This window comes from Polyodon spathula, chromosome 5, assembly GCF_017654505.1.
Source record: "Polyodon spathula isolate WHYD16114869_AA chromosome 5, ASM1765450v1, whole genome shotgun sequence".
Taxonomy (NCBI): Eukaryota; Metazoa; Chordata; class Actinopteri; order Acipenseriformes; family Polyodontidae; genus Polyodon; species Polyodon spathula.
The window spans coordinates 69,482,924-69,500,285 of NC_054538.1; the positions used below are offsets into that span (position 1 = coordinate 69,482,924).

Here is a 17,362-nt window from a genome sequence, read left to right on the forward strand (position 1 = left end):
AGCTAGGTTAATCTGAAGTGCGTTTGCATTATTATTATTATTATTATTATTATTATTATTATTATTATTATTATTATTATTATTATTATTAAGCAGACGCCCTTATCAAGGTCGACTTACAGTTGTTACAAAGTATCACAATACAAAATATTACATTACAGTTAAGAGCAGTTATAAAATACAATAAAATCAGTACTAAATAAGAATAAAAAATACAGTAAATAATTACGTTTGAGAACGATTTCGACTAAGAGCAGTTAAACTTAAAAAAAATATTTGGTTATGAGAAAATTCCATTAAGAGCAAGTAGACAATACCTTTATGTCTGCAAAAGTCATGATCGGTGTGCGGTAACTGCAATCCCCATCTGTACTTAGCAGGGTTTAGGACCCAGGGGAACCCTGTGTCAGGCATGCATTCAGTGCGTTCACATACAATACTTTGCCAAGCACCTGCACCCTGCACGATTCTGTGACATTGTTTATTTGTTTACATGTGTTTACATCAAGAGCTGTCACGTAACGCAGTTGTACAGCCAGACCACATTACCTCCCACATACCATTGAAATACATACTTCCATGTGGGCTAAGAAGGAAATGTGGGTGGGGCTTCTACACTAAAACAATACTAAAGGCTATAAAAACAAAAACAAAAAAGCATGTACTGCGGGGCTATGTAGAAGTGCTTATAAAATTGTTATTTTTTAAAATTGTCAGGATATCTAATACATATATTTAGGAAAACTAGCACCTCAAGTGCAGTCTACCAACAGTTTCGATTTCAGGAGTTACTTTTTGTTTTCTGTTTCATTAAACTTACCACCTCTGTTTCAATAACAAATGAAAAATAAAAAAAAAAGATACCCGAATGTTGCCCTCACAATGGGGAGCTCGAGTTTTACACATGGCCAACTTTTACTCGAGCGAATACGGTAAGTCCAAGTACAAGATGATGCAAGTACCGATACAACTGGGTGCCATATAGTCTAGTATAGTCGAGAGTTGTGAGGTTTGCAGGTGTTGTCTGAACAGATATATCTTGAGGAGGTGCCAGAAGGTGGTCAGGGACTGAGCAGTCCTGATATCCGTGGGTAGGTCGTTCCACCACTGAGGGGCGAGGGTGGAGAAGGTTAGAAGTTTCTTTAGAGGAGAGTGGGTAATGTAAGGATAGACAATCCTCAGTATTATTTATTGATTTATTTATTTATCCAAGGCGGATGGAGATGTATACACACTCAGTCTTCACACACAGGATTGCAGGTCGTTTGCTTAACTTCTATTGAACTGCACACTCTCTAGCTTATCTTCCAGCTTTATACTAACCAGGCTTATAACAATGCAGTAGTCTCGTTTTACCTGGGAGCAATATTATATAAAGCTTGCCTAATCTCCCTCTGACTGAGTAGAACTACCATAAATCTATAAAAGGTGGGGCTTGAAAGGGGCCATTTAATAAAGACAGGTGTGCTGGACAGGAAGCCATGGAGCCAGGGAGCTGCTCCCAGAAAACACCCATGTGTACTGTCCTTAATGCCAAAATATTAGGTCCAATAACTGGAAAATGTGACATCGTAGGTCATGTTTAAGTCAAGTTGACATGATGTATATTTTTTAATTGCATGTAGCACAGGCTAATCATACTGCACTAAAAAAACAATATTGAAAAAAATTCTTTGATCTTGTCTTTTTTATGGGAACATACCATCTTATGCCTCATATCCCCTAAATAAATAAAGAAATAAATAACCTTTATGTAACTGTACACTGTATTGTATTAGATGCATATATTAAGTAATGTGATATGGGCATTTTGACTTTCAGAACCCTCAATTTGTTTTTTCTCTCATGAGATAGCTTTGGTTTCCTATCCAGGTGCATCCTATTGCAAACATGCTCACAAAAAAAAAAAAAAAAACTATATATTGTAGCTCCTTATGCAATGCTAATTGTAGAAGGAAATAAACAGTCACCTGAGTGGATAAATGACCTTGTCCTTGCCGAGGGCTGTTTATATTACAGAGGGAGACAATTTCTCAAGGTAAAACATAACCAGTCCTACAGTTATAGCAAATATGTGCAAAGTGTTTTCAACATACCTTTAAAAAGTACATTTTGTTGACACAGGATGTGATTCAAGGTGATGTCTGTGCCTGTCAACACTAGACTCTCTGACTGCTGGAAGTAAAACACTGTTGTTTTTTAGTTTTAAAAATGAGACAGGGAATAGGTGAAGTAAAAATGAAAACACTGCATTTCAACACATACGTAAAAGACTGAACAAGCGTTGATGAAAGTCAAGTCAAAGTTATCTATAAAACTATGAAAATAAAAACAAATTAAAAAAAAAAAAACATATAGAAATGGGTACACTTTAGCATTGTCATTTAACAGTCTACTATGTGGAGCTAGCACTTTGAGAAGGAATCCGGGTGGTAATTAGATGTTGAGATGTGAGAATTTTTTTTATATATAATGTATATAATGTATTCCACACAGTGATGTACATTCTGCTGCAGCAACTCTCATTTTAAAAGTATTGTTTTATTAACAATAAAGAAAAACACATATAGAAGAAACAAACAAGCAAACAAATATATTTAAAAAGAAATTAAATCCAAGATGGAGTCAAGGCTTTTATCTAGCGGGTGATAAAATGATGGTTACTGATAGTCAGGGACAGTCTGGGTAAGGCACCAGATCTGAACAACTTTCATAGCAAGCTGATAGCAAGTGCTTGGCTGACAAGTCTTTCTGAATCCATGACTGGACAAATAATGTTTCATTAACATAAGGATTGATGCTGACAGGCCATTCTAAACACTGTGCAGATTTGTCATATTGAATTGGGGGGGGGGGGGTAGGGTTAGGATTAAACACCGCAGATTTGTCATGTTGAATCGTGGGGTGTAGGGTTAGGGTTAAACACTGCAGATTTGTCATGTTGAATCATGGTGGGGTAGGGTTAGGGTTAGGGTTAAACACTGCACATTTGTCATGTTGAATTTTGGGGGGGTGTATATCGTCACTCACACGACTTAAATGCAATGACTGCAAACATTCCTTTCCTTCTATAAAAGTTTCTTCTCAAAGAGTTGTTTCCAGGTAGGGTATATCTTTCCGTAGATACTTTCAATCTGAATTTTATGGTTTTTTTGAGTGGGTTTGTGTTAGTTGGTGTGTTTTAAAAAAATAATAAAAAAATAAAATACAAATTTAAGCAACTTTCTTTTCTTTCTTCCTACGGTCACAGTTGACTTTGTTTTAGGCTCATTGTTGACCAAAACCTGAATCTTAATCTTAATTCGTTTTGGTTCGTTTTGTATTTCTTAATAAAATAATAACCAACCTAGTGTGTTGATCACTATCTTCCTTGATCTTGGTGGTGTATTTGTGAATAGCAAGGAGGCTAGCCTCAGCTAAACATATATTATTAATATTACTAGCAGATGCATGATTTTCAAGTGTGTTTGAATGCTTTTGTAAAGACTCAGTGTATCCATGTTTCAATGATTAATGCTTCCTGCTTTTGATTGGTATGTTCCCGATGCAGCTATCACTGTTGATTAATACCTTTCTGTTATTTAATTAGGAAATTGGTGGGTGATTGTACTTCAGCTCAGGGGAGAAGTTTATTAAATAGGTGAGTGTATCTGTCTCTCTCTCTCTCTCTCTCTCTCTCTCTCTCTCTCTCTCTCTCTCTCTCTCTCTCTCTCTCTTAACTGAATAAGTCAAACAGTTTCATACAGTTTTTGTTGTATTTGGCTGGAATAGGGTTGAAAACTGTCTATCCCTGACCAACAGTAGATGAGAATCCTGGTCATGTGTACATTAAAAAGGAGTTACATGCAAAACACTACGTTGTACTGGGAACCGTTTCACTGATGTTGAATGCAGTGTGTTTGTTATTCGCAATACAAGGATTAAAAACAAAAGCGTAGGTTAATGTTCTAAACCTGAGGTATGCACCCCCCCCCTTTCCCTTGTTATTTTTTTTTTACCTGGACTGATTTCTTTAACCCGTAGCGGAACAGGGTAGCTTGGTGCTCGCAGTTGTGGAAGAGGATGTCATAGGTGACGCATTTCCCCACGGCCTCGTCAATTTCGGGTTTAACAAGAGTTTGGAAGTCCCGGTACGGATGCTTGTCGTCCAGGTAATTACTGATTTTGTATTTTTTACCCACAACATCAACAGGGTCTATTTTCACTGTGGATTTCAGTGCCCTGCCAAAGAGAACGATCTTGGAATCCGAATCTGTATAATAAAAAGATATTCAAGGTTTTAGTATAAAACTGTACTACTTGAATCCTGGCCTCGTCAGATCTCAGAAGCTAACTGGCTTGTCAGCCACCATGTTTTTAATACAGAAAACCTAAAAATTGTTCTTGATATAAAAAAAAAAGAAAATAATAAAAAAGAACTGGCAAAGTTGCATTGGAATGACCTTGTGCTAAAATGTGCCACATAGCCGCCATGGAACAGTTGGCATTTTAATAGCCAAAAGCTATCATAAGTAAGATCTTTGGGTTTTAGATTTGAATTTGGTATTTGTAAATATAATATTCAATACTGCAGATTAAAAGATGCTTCCTGGCTACTGTAAATCCTGTCCAGAGTAGGTTGATTTCAGTGCAGTCTGGCTGCAGACAATTAGACCATAAGACTTACAGCACAACAGAACAGAAAGGATCAGATTATTTTTATGATCTTCTACAGCATAGCTCTATAAGTATGCTGAATCAAAGTATAAACAAGCAAAGAACTTAACAGATTTTCATTATGACGAAGGAGCGGCAAGTTTATCGTGCCAATAATAAGAAAACCGATTTTAAAGCTTTGGTTATCTCTTGCTTAACAGTGTAGAACTTACCACGGGCTGTTAAGTGTGCCACATAGGGAACTCCGTCTTTCTCACCATAATAAATGCCAAAGTGGGAAAAATGCTTTGACCTAGGAAACTCAAGGATGTCTCCAGGAAATGGTTGAGGACAAGAATGATTCTGCAAAAGAAGACAAAATAAATCTGTTTTTTTGTTTGTTTGTTTTTTGTTTTTTTCCTGTTGGTAGAATCTGTTTTTGTGCGTATGCTGTAGTAGTGCACAGCAAATGTTGTGTTTTTGTCAGAAATACAGTAGTGCCTTCATGGAAGATCTGGCCTTATACTGTAACATCATGATGACAACCTTTTGTGGGGGTGGGTTTAAGGTATGTCCCCAATGGGATTTTTAGCTGTGTTACTCAATACACATGGGTGTACATGCTCATGAGACCATGTCCACAGAATTTCCAGAAACAAATTAGCACCAGTATTTACCCACTGTGACAATGGGGAAATACAGAGCAATCCAGAATAAAAAAAATTATATCAAAAGTGATGTCATTTCAACATGAAATTGTCATGGATTTAATTAAAAAGTGACTGGAGTAAACACTTTAGAAATATGCCCCATGGGATGAAACCCCTACCTTCTTTTCAATATGTATTGTAATGTGCTAAAAGTACTGTTTGGATAAGCATGATGAATGGGTTTACAATACATTGGAAAGTGTGTAAACTGTCACAGAAGTATATACATTTTTCTTAAATGTATATGACATATATATATATATATATATATATATATATATATATATATATATATATATATATATATATATATATATATATATATATAAATGTACACTTAAGAAAATCTGTAATATTGCAGGACAATGCAGCAGTGTATTTTAACAGGTTGTTCATAGTAATTATGTAAATTGTCATAAAACATATATGATATACTGTCAAATGTAATGACATTTACCAATAAAATGTGTGTATATATAAAATGACCATTGCTGCTCATTACTCTGGAAGCCAGAAGCAATATCGCTATCAACATTAACAATTAAATAAAGTTACAGTACTTTTAGCAAATTGAAATTAAAATTAAAGTGTACAAATACTATCAGGAAGCCATATGTATCTACGCATAAATGATTTATGTTGTTAAATGTGCAATATTTAAAATTAAAAGTCCGATCGTAAAGCAGCAGCTATCAGAATGGCATCTTGTTCAAATAATGGTTATTTAATTAGATGTAGCAGTAACCAAAAAGTATTGTTTCACCTTATCCACTAAATAACAATACATAAGATACGTAGGAAGGCTATATACACATTTCACATAGGCATCCCAAACATTTACTTATATGCTCTCCCATCACAGGGATGTCCATCCGTAACTTTATAAGATTAAAAACATGAGTATTAAAATGATTTCAACTTCTCTCTCTCTCTCTCCTCTCTCTCTCTCTCTCTCTCTCTCTCTCTCTCTCTCTCTCTCTCTCTCTCTCTCTGTCTCTCCACACTTGTCTGAAATGGCTCCTCGTATGAGAAACAGTGTATGTATACCTACAAATAACATAGCAGTACCCCTGTCATTAACTGTTCTAGAGAATCTTCTAACACACGTGCATAGTAGCATTCTGGATGCTCTAGGTGTCCCTTATGAAAAAATATATCGGCATGGCAAGCGAGCTCAAATCAACCTTTAGAGCTTCTAGCTGCCCTTGTCAATGACTGCTGTAAGGGGATGTAATGGGTACATAGGTAGTTGTGCTTATGATCTGAAGTGCTGTCACTCTTTTTATACTGACAAATATGTATGTATTGGCCATTCTGAAGCAGGCGAAAAGCAAACTGGTGGAGTTAAATTATTCAGCACTTTGATATTTGGAAAATAGACACTGATTCTTAGATCATTATGTACCCAATTGGTAGGGGGAAAAAAGAGGTGCAAAATAATGATATACAGCACTATATTACATCTGATCTCCTTTGAATACAAGAAGATAAAGACCTACTGTCAACCTTAGCTAATAGCACAATGAGACTGTTACAGGCAATGCTCACAGAAACCAAAGATTTTGAATACCTGTCACCTGCTGTCCCTCGCCAGGATGGACTACATTAAAAAAAGCTTTTTATAATCTCAGAAATATGAAGCTGCATCGCACGTTATATACTTGACAATCCAATGCCATAAGTTCATTAGGAGCAAATAAAGCTGTTAAAAATACAAAAACACAATAAAATAAGATCCTACCAGTCCCATCTGGGTATAGAATACTGATCCCTTTGAGTTAAATCTCCTTCAGCTGTTCAGTGAGGAATGATATCATACCGGGATATCACTACCTCAAATAGCCAAGTAAACACTTCACAGAGCAGAAAAGCCCAGAAGAAGAGGAAGTACAATATTAAAGTGAGCTGAGAGACCATAGGGGCTGCACCTGCACCTCTCAAATGGGTCTTGATGGCAAATGTCATTTGAATAAAGTATGCATCTAATTTGAGTTATATTTAAAAGCATTTAGCCACACTGAGCTTGGAACGGCATTGTAGGTTGGGTATGAATTTTAAATGACCATTATTGTACCTTGGCAAGCACACATGCTTTTATTTAAGGGCGTGGTGATTTACAGTAGTTCTAGGAGCTATTAAATGTAGTTAGACCATATCTTTATGAGCTGTGTAAGGTGTATCTGACTGTACGCCGATCCACAGTATAAATGTTCATGTCACATTTATTTCACTTGCGAATTCCACAGTCCAGCATATTTTCGTGTTGTACACAACCCTAAACTTAACAAAGCTTGATACAATACAGTAGTCACTTAACCCTTCTCATACGCCCTTACCGGGGTGCCATATCATTGCAGCGGTCATTTTGACAGTTTTTGGTTTTAAAATGTAATTTTCTCCACTTGTGTAACACATACAGGGATGCGCATTCATGTACCTTTCTGTCCGTATGTATTAAATATTCTCACAAAGCATGAAACGCAGGAGTGCAGAAATAAAGGAAATATATTACATTATACCTAAAAGCCCCAGGAGCAGTCACATTGAAGGCCACACAGAAAACAATTGTATTGTGATTATACGAACGGTATTCTACTTTATTATTTTTATTTACCAGTCTGCAATGTGTTTTAGCTGTAATTAATTAGTCTCCACTCTTTGCCTGAGTGAATGACTGACAGCTATGCAGTTTTGGTCAGTCAATTATCATTGGGGCTAGTGAAAATAAATACCAGAGTCCGTGGAGTTTTACAAAGCAAGAAAATATGGAGTTGATGTTTTGGATCAGATGGCACGGATACTTTACAAAGAATGCACAGAGAAAAATTTACCAAGGAGAGAATATATTTTACAGTTAGCACAGGAACTTCGCAAGAAGCATTTGGAGCAGAGGGAGACTGCCAAACAGGTACCCACAACTAAAACTGGCAACCCAGCTGAGATCCACGAGAGACACCAATGCCAGGTTGACAAAGGCAATAAAAATAAAACTTCGAACAGCTGTGCCTTGTGCAGAAAGGTGGTGTGGAGAAGCACATTATCTGTGTTTATTGTGAACAGCCTTAGACTTAAGGTAAAGGAATACAATTTTGTCTAAAAGAAAAAAAAAATTAGACTTTTTTTATAACTTCTTGTGCTGCGCTCTTCTATAAAATGTTTTCTAAGTTTATTTATCGGCATTGTGCAGTTGCTTTTGCACATCTGATAAACTGATTGCTGTTGAAAAGTTAAAAATGTATTACTATCGTTTCAGTTTTATAAATATGCATGTTTGAAACCGATGGCTGTTCAGATGTTTGTTTATTTACAATTTCTTGTAAAATAAATGTTCATATGTATATAATACGCGTCGGTTGTTCAGATGTTTATGTAACATACTCAATAAAATAAAAATTTAAAAAATTTACATCCGACTGTTTCTCCTTTCGTCATACTATTTACAATGTTTTGAATTCAGCCATCAGACTGCTGCGGGGCTTCTAGGTTTGAGTATATATCCAGTCCTTATGTTTTTTTTTCCAAACTCATGTTGCTTCTTAGATAACAACTCCATCATGGTTATATTGTACGAGTGGCTATTTCTCCCACAGTAAATATTATTGTTCATTTTCATTTGAACCCATTGTCATTGTAAAATCAATGTTTCATTCTTGTGCAACACGTACTTTGTGTGCAATAGATAATGTACATGTTTGGTAAATTCATTTTTATACAATAGTTTTGCACTATATGCTAAAATCTAGGAGTGGATTTGTGGCTTAATTGTCCTCCCCCCATAGTATACCTTGCCTGATGGCAGCCAGGGCTATTCATGAGAACTAACCTCACAAGCATTTCTGGCAAGAGGCGTATCGGTCATCTCTAGTGGATTTAGAGTGAGCTGCTATGAAGGCATTATGCCTTGAGATTACTCTTCACGACCCCCCCCCCCCCCCCCCCCCAAAAAAAAAAAAAAAAAAAAAACATTTGAAAGCAACATTTAAACAAGAAGGAAATTCAGTTTAACTGGTCAACAGTGACAGCCTCCGATTAGCACTGGTCTCGCTCTACTCAATGCTAACTTTTATGTGTTCATTTTTTGTATTTTCAAGCATTTTTTATGTTTTTTATTTTTATAAGTATCCTGGCTTTTAAATAACGAAAGCCGAAATTCATTGCCATGGATTAGAACTTAATTGACGGTAGCTTTTCTGGTTGCGATATATTAATACATTTGAACTTCAATTCAAACCTGCTGACAGATAAAGGGAATTACTCAGAAAGTCCAAGTACTTGCACAGCCCCGTTTCTGACATTACTCAATGTACTGATAAATTCACAGACTATTTTTAGTCTGCACATATATGATTGGCAAATATAACACAGATTGTACTTCCCTTTTTTAAAGGAAACATCTGTTACTATCTAGAATATTCATTATAAAGCTAGGGTATTGCAGACTAGATACATAATATTTTAGCATGCATTATATTTGCAGTGGTCTTCTTTGCAACAGCAGTGTGCTGAAAATAGCGTGTGAATAAAAAAATGATAATAATAAAGAAGATGAAGAAGTCATCCAGGTCTGACACATCTGTTTATTTATTTATTTTTTTTATTTTTTTATTTTATCAATACTGTAATTAATTTTAAGTTATGTATGGCCTTTCCTGACCTGTTTGGTTTTTTAATGTTGACTTTCTTATACAATAGTAAAGATGCATAGTGAAGTGCACTCATCATAAGCAATAAACAAGTACGGTAAAGCACTGTACAACTGTTGTTTAATCACAGTAATGTGCAGTACACACACTGGAAGCATTAGGAAAAAAAGTAGTAAACTGATGAATCTTGTTCAAACTGAAGATGGTTCAATTTTAAAAGGACATAATAGCAGACTTATGGAGTTAAGATACTATCTATGGTAACTGTGCTCAGTTACTTTGTAATAACACTGCTTAAAATGCCCAACTCATCAGCTAGGTTTGTCGTGGCATTTTGTCCTTTTTTTTTTTTTTTAAAGCCACCATAATCAAACAGTAATCCTATTGAAAAGGAACTTCTGTACTGTGGAGCTCAGTGGATATGCAGTTTGCTATGCTTTTATCATGCTTATATAACTTCTATTAACTACTGTTTGGCATGCTTCTCGTTGGCTTAGATAAAGCTTTACAATAATGGTCTGTGTTTTATCTAGTGACTATTATTTCACTATGTGAAATACTGCACTCAACTTTTATAAGGTTTTGGTGATTCTGGTGATTCTTGTGATGAACATTATCAATTTTACTCATAACTAATATACAAAAAACAACTGAGGTTCAGCTAGACAGGAACAGTTTCCAAGTAATGAGTATTGAGGGTGTGGGCCCTTTCTTATAATACCCTTGAATACATCCTGACTACACCCTGTTAAACCATCTGCTGCTGGTGGACAAGCTGATCAACTCAGCAGCCTTGAGTTTCTCTTTCAGTTGATATTTTTAAGTTGAGAACAATGTAAATGTCACTCATGTGAAGAACAATCTGTATAAATTTATGTGACTTCCTGAGCATACTAGTGTTGCATGACCTTGGGTTTAAAGATAGACCATGAAGAATAGTACTGGAGATGGCCCCTGAACCTGCATGCAAGAACCACAGGGGAATGGCACCAGTACTACAAGAGGAAGCTGAAAAATCTTATATCACGTTTGAATGACCCTGCCAATATCTTATAATATCTTACTTTCAGGCTCTATGGAGCTTGCAAAAATTATCAGGCTGACTTTAAAAATGTAGCACTGCTCCATATTGTGTATTCTAATATGCTCCTCCTGTGCTCACGTGCAAGAATGGACCATTTTCAATTGACCCCTGTCTGGTTTTGCTCAAGAGCAACTATAGTTTCCCTGCAGTACTACATTACAAGCAAACTGGTTTCATGATGCTTATTTGTTATGTGGCCACGTTGTGACTTGTCATGTCTTACCTAGGAGAGGATATGCAGTGGCTTGGAAACAGAAATGTTGTTTCATTAATTATTTTGACGTGACTAGAATTAAAGGAAATTATGAAAGCTGGCCATTTATCATACAGAAATGACTACAATCCATGTAAAAAAAAACTATATAGTAAAAAGCACTATATGGATCCAACAAGCCCTAATTCTGACAAGATTATTCCAGGTGATTCCTTAGCACAAAGTAGTGTAAGAGGCAAGTACCGATATAATATAGTATGGGGTTAACCTCACAATTGACAAAACAGGAAAGCTAGTTTCCACTTCTCTCTGCCTGATTCAAGAGTAAGACACTCCTGCAGCTTATTCCACTTAGCAATGCTACAAGACAAAAACAACATCAGACAGTAAGCCACTCCATGAACAGACAATGAATGACCAAACCATAGCTCACCTGGTACTTCTGCGCATAGGTAAGGATCCATATTAAAACAATAGATAGACTGGTTAAACTTTAAAAGATCTGTTGTAAATTAATAATATATTCATGCATTGCTGCTTAATTTTTTTTTAAAGCATCAGTTGATGATAATCATTATTACATTGGATAGAGCAATTCTGTTTGTATTAAGTTAGAAATTAAATTTAAATTAGAACTGCTAAAAGAAACAATAACTGCAATGACAAACTGTAGTTCTCAGTGTCTTCATTTGACACATATATCTAGATATCTGCAGTGTAATTACACAGTTATAACATATGGTTGTTACAATGGAATGACATGCTTAATTACTAAATAAAAAATGTCGCCAGTTGCTAGTGTCTTTTGTATTTACACTGTAACACAAGGGGTCTGTTTACAATGCAATTGCTAATTAACCACATGTGCAATTATAGTGCAATCATAGACACCTTTGTGTAAAGCGCTTACAGAGGGGCAATGGCGACAATGTGAAGGTAAAAGACTTATTTTCAATAATAAGCTTAATTGAAAGAAAAAAGTTAGCTTATGGGGATACATAACCATAGTAATTCATTGGTAACTATTAATGTTTATTGCTTTAAAAAGTAATTGCTGGTGGAATGGTTTGACATTACTTGGGAATTGCACCGTGGTGATACCATGTTATTACACATGTTACTGTGTAAGAGTGGGAACTATGGTATTTGTAATGATCCTGTTATTACAACATATCTACATGTTTATCCTTGCCTTGCACAGTTATACAATGAAACATTAATTTACCATATTTTAAAATGTACACAGTACAGTCATTTTTACTCATAACTGCATTATTAAAAGCTGTGCTTTAAACAGGCATATCTGTCAAATAGTTCTACCAGCTACCACTTCCTTTGTAGTTTTACATCAAAATATTTTGAATATCTATTTAATTTTTAAAAATCTAGAGAAACCCTTAGTAGTTATTCTAAAAGTGGAAAATACTTCAGACTCCATGACTCTGAGGTGGGTCTTACAACTTCTGCCCTGCAAATATCACTCTCTCCTGGATCAGGAATGGGAAGGAGGTTCCCCACATCAAGACTGTTGTGAAGAAAGAAGGACTGACATACAGCCTTGGCAGCTTTCTGTGTCCACGCCCCTGAGATGCACCAGCACCTTTGTTTGTGTCTGTATTCAAGCCATCACTTAAAGAGTAAGTAGCGGGCTTCTGAAAAATATAGCGATACACATCACCACGTGATGCTAAACTGTTTAAATAACATACCTCTTATTTTTATTTTCATTGTTAACATCCTGACAACTTTTTCCACTTATAACTTTAAAGTATGTTTCAAAGCTCTTTTCAGAATGTTTTTATTGAGGTCATATTATGCTGCATTGAAGGACTGACGTTCACGTCCTGACGGGCATTTAGTGGGCAGAGAGAAAAGACATCACATCCTGCTTCAGAGAAACTTTACAGAAAGTCATAGAAAAACAATGTAAATCTGATGTATTTGACAATTATATTACAATAGTTATTCAGTCTCATATATATATATATATATATATATATATATATATATATATATATATATATATATATATATATATATATATACACTCCATGAAAGTTCATAGTGCTATGTTTATTTCACACGAGTTTGTCTGTTTCCGCACCTCATTTGGGATTGAACTACATTAGTACTCCATGAACATTGGTACTCCATGGTGTATTTTATAGAATATAATAAGGAAAAAAAAATACCTACCAAAATCATCACAGGAGCCCAACTGTACATCCATATATTAGTCACTTATTACAGAACACCATGACTTTTATCACCTCAAAGTCATGTTATATATTATGTCTTTGATTGTTGTAAACCTGTTGCTGTTTATAAGTGTATTATACATATTTTAATAAATAAATAAATGTTATTTTTGGGTTTTTTTGGTCCAGGGTCTCAGGAAGAAGACAATGAACTGCTACTGTTATTTTGTCATCTCATTTCTGCTGGCAATGACTCTGATAGGTACCAAAGTAAGAAGAACATTGCTCTTCATGCATAATAAGCCAGCCTTAGCCATTGTGTATCTTAAAATACATCATAGACTACCTCCAGGCCCTATCCCAAAAACTTCTTTCAAGTAAAAAAATACAAAATAAAAAAAAAAAAAAGTTTTGTTTACAGTTAATGACTGCTGCAGAGGTTATTAACACTATTACAAAGCGAACAATTGTTTTTTGTGTATGATGGCATTTTAATACTGTGTTTTTTTTGGACTAGATGGCTTTGGATACTTCGAATATATATTGTCAAGATTCTAAAGTCCTGTTAGCTTTTAGAGAAAGTTTCGATGTTATGTCTTGGGCTGGCCGTTGTAAATGCGGTGTGCACACATGACCTCCATTTTGTTTTTGTCAGCCAAAGACAGGAACCACTGAGGGAGGGATTTCATAAGAAAAGCCGCAGTATCTGAGCCCTCAGAATTCTCCTCCAAGCCCACCATATGGAAATTGGGGCGTATGTTCCTGTCCTCTAGATCTGCCATTTTGGCCTCCAGCTGATCGATCATGGTGCTGCAAAGAGAGGCCAATTTCGTGTTCTTACCCACCCAGGCACGGAGACCAGAGAGATCTGCTTTCAGCTCTTTCATGTCGCGAGATAAATTAACGAAGGACAGTTTGGTGTCCGATCCTCTACCCACTTCCTCCAAACGAGAAAATTGTGATTGAAAGTACTGATGGTGCCTCCCCATGCAGGCCTCAACAATGGCAATGAAATCAGGCTGGGAGCAACTTTTATCTCCTTTAGAGGGAGACGATAGCTGGGAGGAAAGTCTCTTTTTCTGGTTCTGTGCCATCCCAAGGTGAAGTAAATCTTAACTGGGTCAAGGTAAGAATGAAAAATTAATTTTAAATTTTAATAACGTGAAATAGGAGATCGGAGCAAAAGCCTTACGCAGCCATATCTCCAGCAGGTCACGTGATCCCCCTAGTATTTTGTTCTGAAAAGCCTGAAGAAAGATCAGGTGAGGTGATGTGAGTCGAGCTGATCAACGTATACGAGAAAAGGCTAGCAAGCCTAATAGATTGTGCACCTGATTCACGAATTGTATTTTTTTTTTTTCCAATTTAAGGAAATGCAACACAATCCAATGAACACAAGGGGTATTCTGCTTACAGATACATGTATAACAATGTGTTATTCTATGACCTGAGGGACATTACAATACTTCCTGAAAGTTGAAAATATAGATGTTTGGGCAAATTACAAGACATTCATGGGGTTTCCATGCAAGCTTTTCTTTTTTTGAGTTTCCGGTTGCTCACTTTATTTTACTTGAGTAAATGTCATAGTTAACATTCTGAAAAACATTTCAGTCTGTATTACCACGTATAGAAACAACGCATGGTTCTGTCTGTGGTAAAGCAATAGCTTTATCAAACGTGAGTTAAAAACATGTGATATAGTTGGTGTTCTAAACTGTGCAGTAGTATAATAATAATATCAGAAATCAACCTAACCCTGTTAATTTTAGTTTTCATTGGGACAATTATATATATATATATATATATATATATATATATATATAATATATATATATATAGATATATAATAATATATATATTAATATATATAGTGCTTTTATGTTTAATAGTATATCCAGAGCAGTCTTCACTTTGTCTTATTGAAACAAAAAAACTTTTTTGTTCAGTTTGAGTAGCTCAATACCCCAAACTGCATGAGATTTGACGCACTAACCGTGATCAATAATAATAATAATAATAATAATAATAATAATAATAATAATAATAATAATAGCTAGAACTGCCAGGCAGTTTTACGGCTCCCAAGCCCTGGTATTAGTACCCATCTAAGTGTGTTTAGTTCTCAATGTGCCAAGTTTAAAATCAGCAACTTCAACTGTTGAAAGTTTTTTTTTTTCAAAAATGCACCAGGCAGCCATCTTGTTTAACGTGAGTTTCTTAAAAGTCAGTTGTATTGCTAGTGTCAAGGATGATGCTTGTGAAGTTTCGAGTTGGTCAAGTAAACAGGTTGTCAACTGAGGCAGTTTTAAATTTCAGAGGTAAACGTACACCTGGTGGCCATCTTGTTTTATAAAACATGACCATTTTGACATATTTGTATTCCATTGTTGCTTGGGAAATAACTACCAAGTTTGGAGTTTGTTGGTCAAACAGTGTTCAAATAGCAGCAGTTTGCTGTTAAGGGTGCGTTTCGTTAAAGTTTGTGGCAGCCATTTTGACATTAAAATTTAAAACAGCAACTTCTGCTTCGCAACCTTGATGCAGGTTTGGATGCTGATGATATATGCCAAGTGTCAGATCAATGGCTTCACCTGTTCCCAGGAAGATTTCGAAAGGTGTCTAAAAAAATGCGTCAAATGGCCATTTTTGTTTCCAGTCAATACCATTTTTTAAAAGTCAGTTGTATTGATGCAGTATCAGGGAAGATGCTCGTGGGGTTTGGAGTGAGTCCATTAAATCGTTTGTCAACTGATGCAGGTTTAAATTTCAAATGTAAACGTATAAGTGGCAGCCATCTTGTTTTATAAAACACCATTTTCACATATTTGTATCCCATTATTACTGGGATGATAACTACCAAGTTTGGAGTTTGTTGGACAAACAGTTTTCAAACAGCAGCAGTTTGCTGTTGGGGGAGCATTTCGATAAGATTTGTGGCAGCCATTTTGACATTAAAATTTAAAACAGCAACTTCTGCTTTGCAAGCTTTGGATGCTGATGATATATGCCAAGTTTCAGATCAATCACTTCACCCATTCCCAAGAAGATTCCGAAAGGTTTTATTGAAAAATTTGTCACGGTGCCAATTGCAAGGACGCAACAGCAAAATTTTTTGAGCATCTGACAGCCAAGTCAGAACCTGATCAGTCACACAGCTTCAAAGCAGCAGCAATTTAAAATTTTGGGAATAAATAAATAAACAAATAAACAAACAAACAATAACAATAGGCTCCCCAGCCTTTGGCTTGGAAGCCTAATAATAATAATAATAATAATAATAATAATAATAATATAATAATAAATTAGCCTTGTCTCTTGGTCTAAGTTCACATGACATAGTGTTCCAGGCTACAAACCTTCCAGATTTGACAAAAAAAATCTTCCTGTGGTTGGGCCACTTCAAGACAGAGGAAGACACCTGCCATTGTGTTGAGAGTCGTCCACACTTTCTGCTATTGTTAGCTGTTAGCTAGCGCTTAATAAACACCATTGTTATTAGTTGCATTCTCATATTATGTGTTTTTTGAAAGATATATACACTGTCTCGCCACTTTATTAGAACAGAAAACTGCATTTAGCAGATCTGAAAAGGGACAAAATTAAATTGTAACTTGCATACTGTTCTACACGAGCCAGGCTGTATATCATTGAATCAATTCAGTCAAATTCATGCACTGTTTAAGAACTTGAAATGGTGTTTTGTTCTTAATTTTTACCTTCCAGGCTGCTGGACATCAAGAAACACTCACGCGGTGTAATCTAGCAATGAAAGCAAAATGGAGAGAAGCAGCGCTGCGTGAGCAGCAGATTGCATTGGCAGCTGCATTCAAGAGACCTTAAAACAGTGTGCTTGTCACAATGTTATCGAGATCCTT

At 35.7% G+C, this 17,362-nt stretch overlaps 1 protein-coding gene and 1 long non-coding RNA gene across 2 annotated transcripts; one reads left to right on the plus strand and one right to left on the minus strand.

The window, feature by feature from the left end:
• Window positions 1-2,591: 2,591 nt before the first annotated feature.
• Window positions 2,592-7,223, minus strand: plaat1l (phospholipase A and acyltransferase 1-like). The gene is made up of 4 exons (XM_041249366.1): window positions 7,087-7,223; window positions 4,869-4,998; window positions 3,999-4,252; window positions 2,592-3,134 (listed from the first exon to the last, which is right to left on the minus strand). The coding sequence occupies exons 1-4, from the start codon at window positions 7,093-7,095 to the stop codon at window positions 3,069-3,071; spliced, it is 459 nt and encodes a 152-aa protein (XP_041105300.1). The 5' UTR covers window positions 7,096-7,223; the 3' UTR covers window positions 2,592-3,068.
• Window positions 7,224-11,616: 4,393 nt separating this feature from the next.
• On the plus strand, window positions 11,617-13,834 carry LOC121315333. Its single transcript, XR_005950244.1, has 3 exons — window positions 11,617-11,738; window positions 12,783-12,923; window positions 13,674-13,834. It is a non-coding gene; the product is annotated as an uncharacterized LOC121315333 (long non-coding RNA).
• The last annotated feature ends 3,528 nt before the right edge of the window (window positions 13,835-17,362 follow it).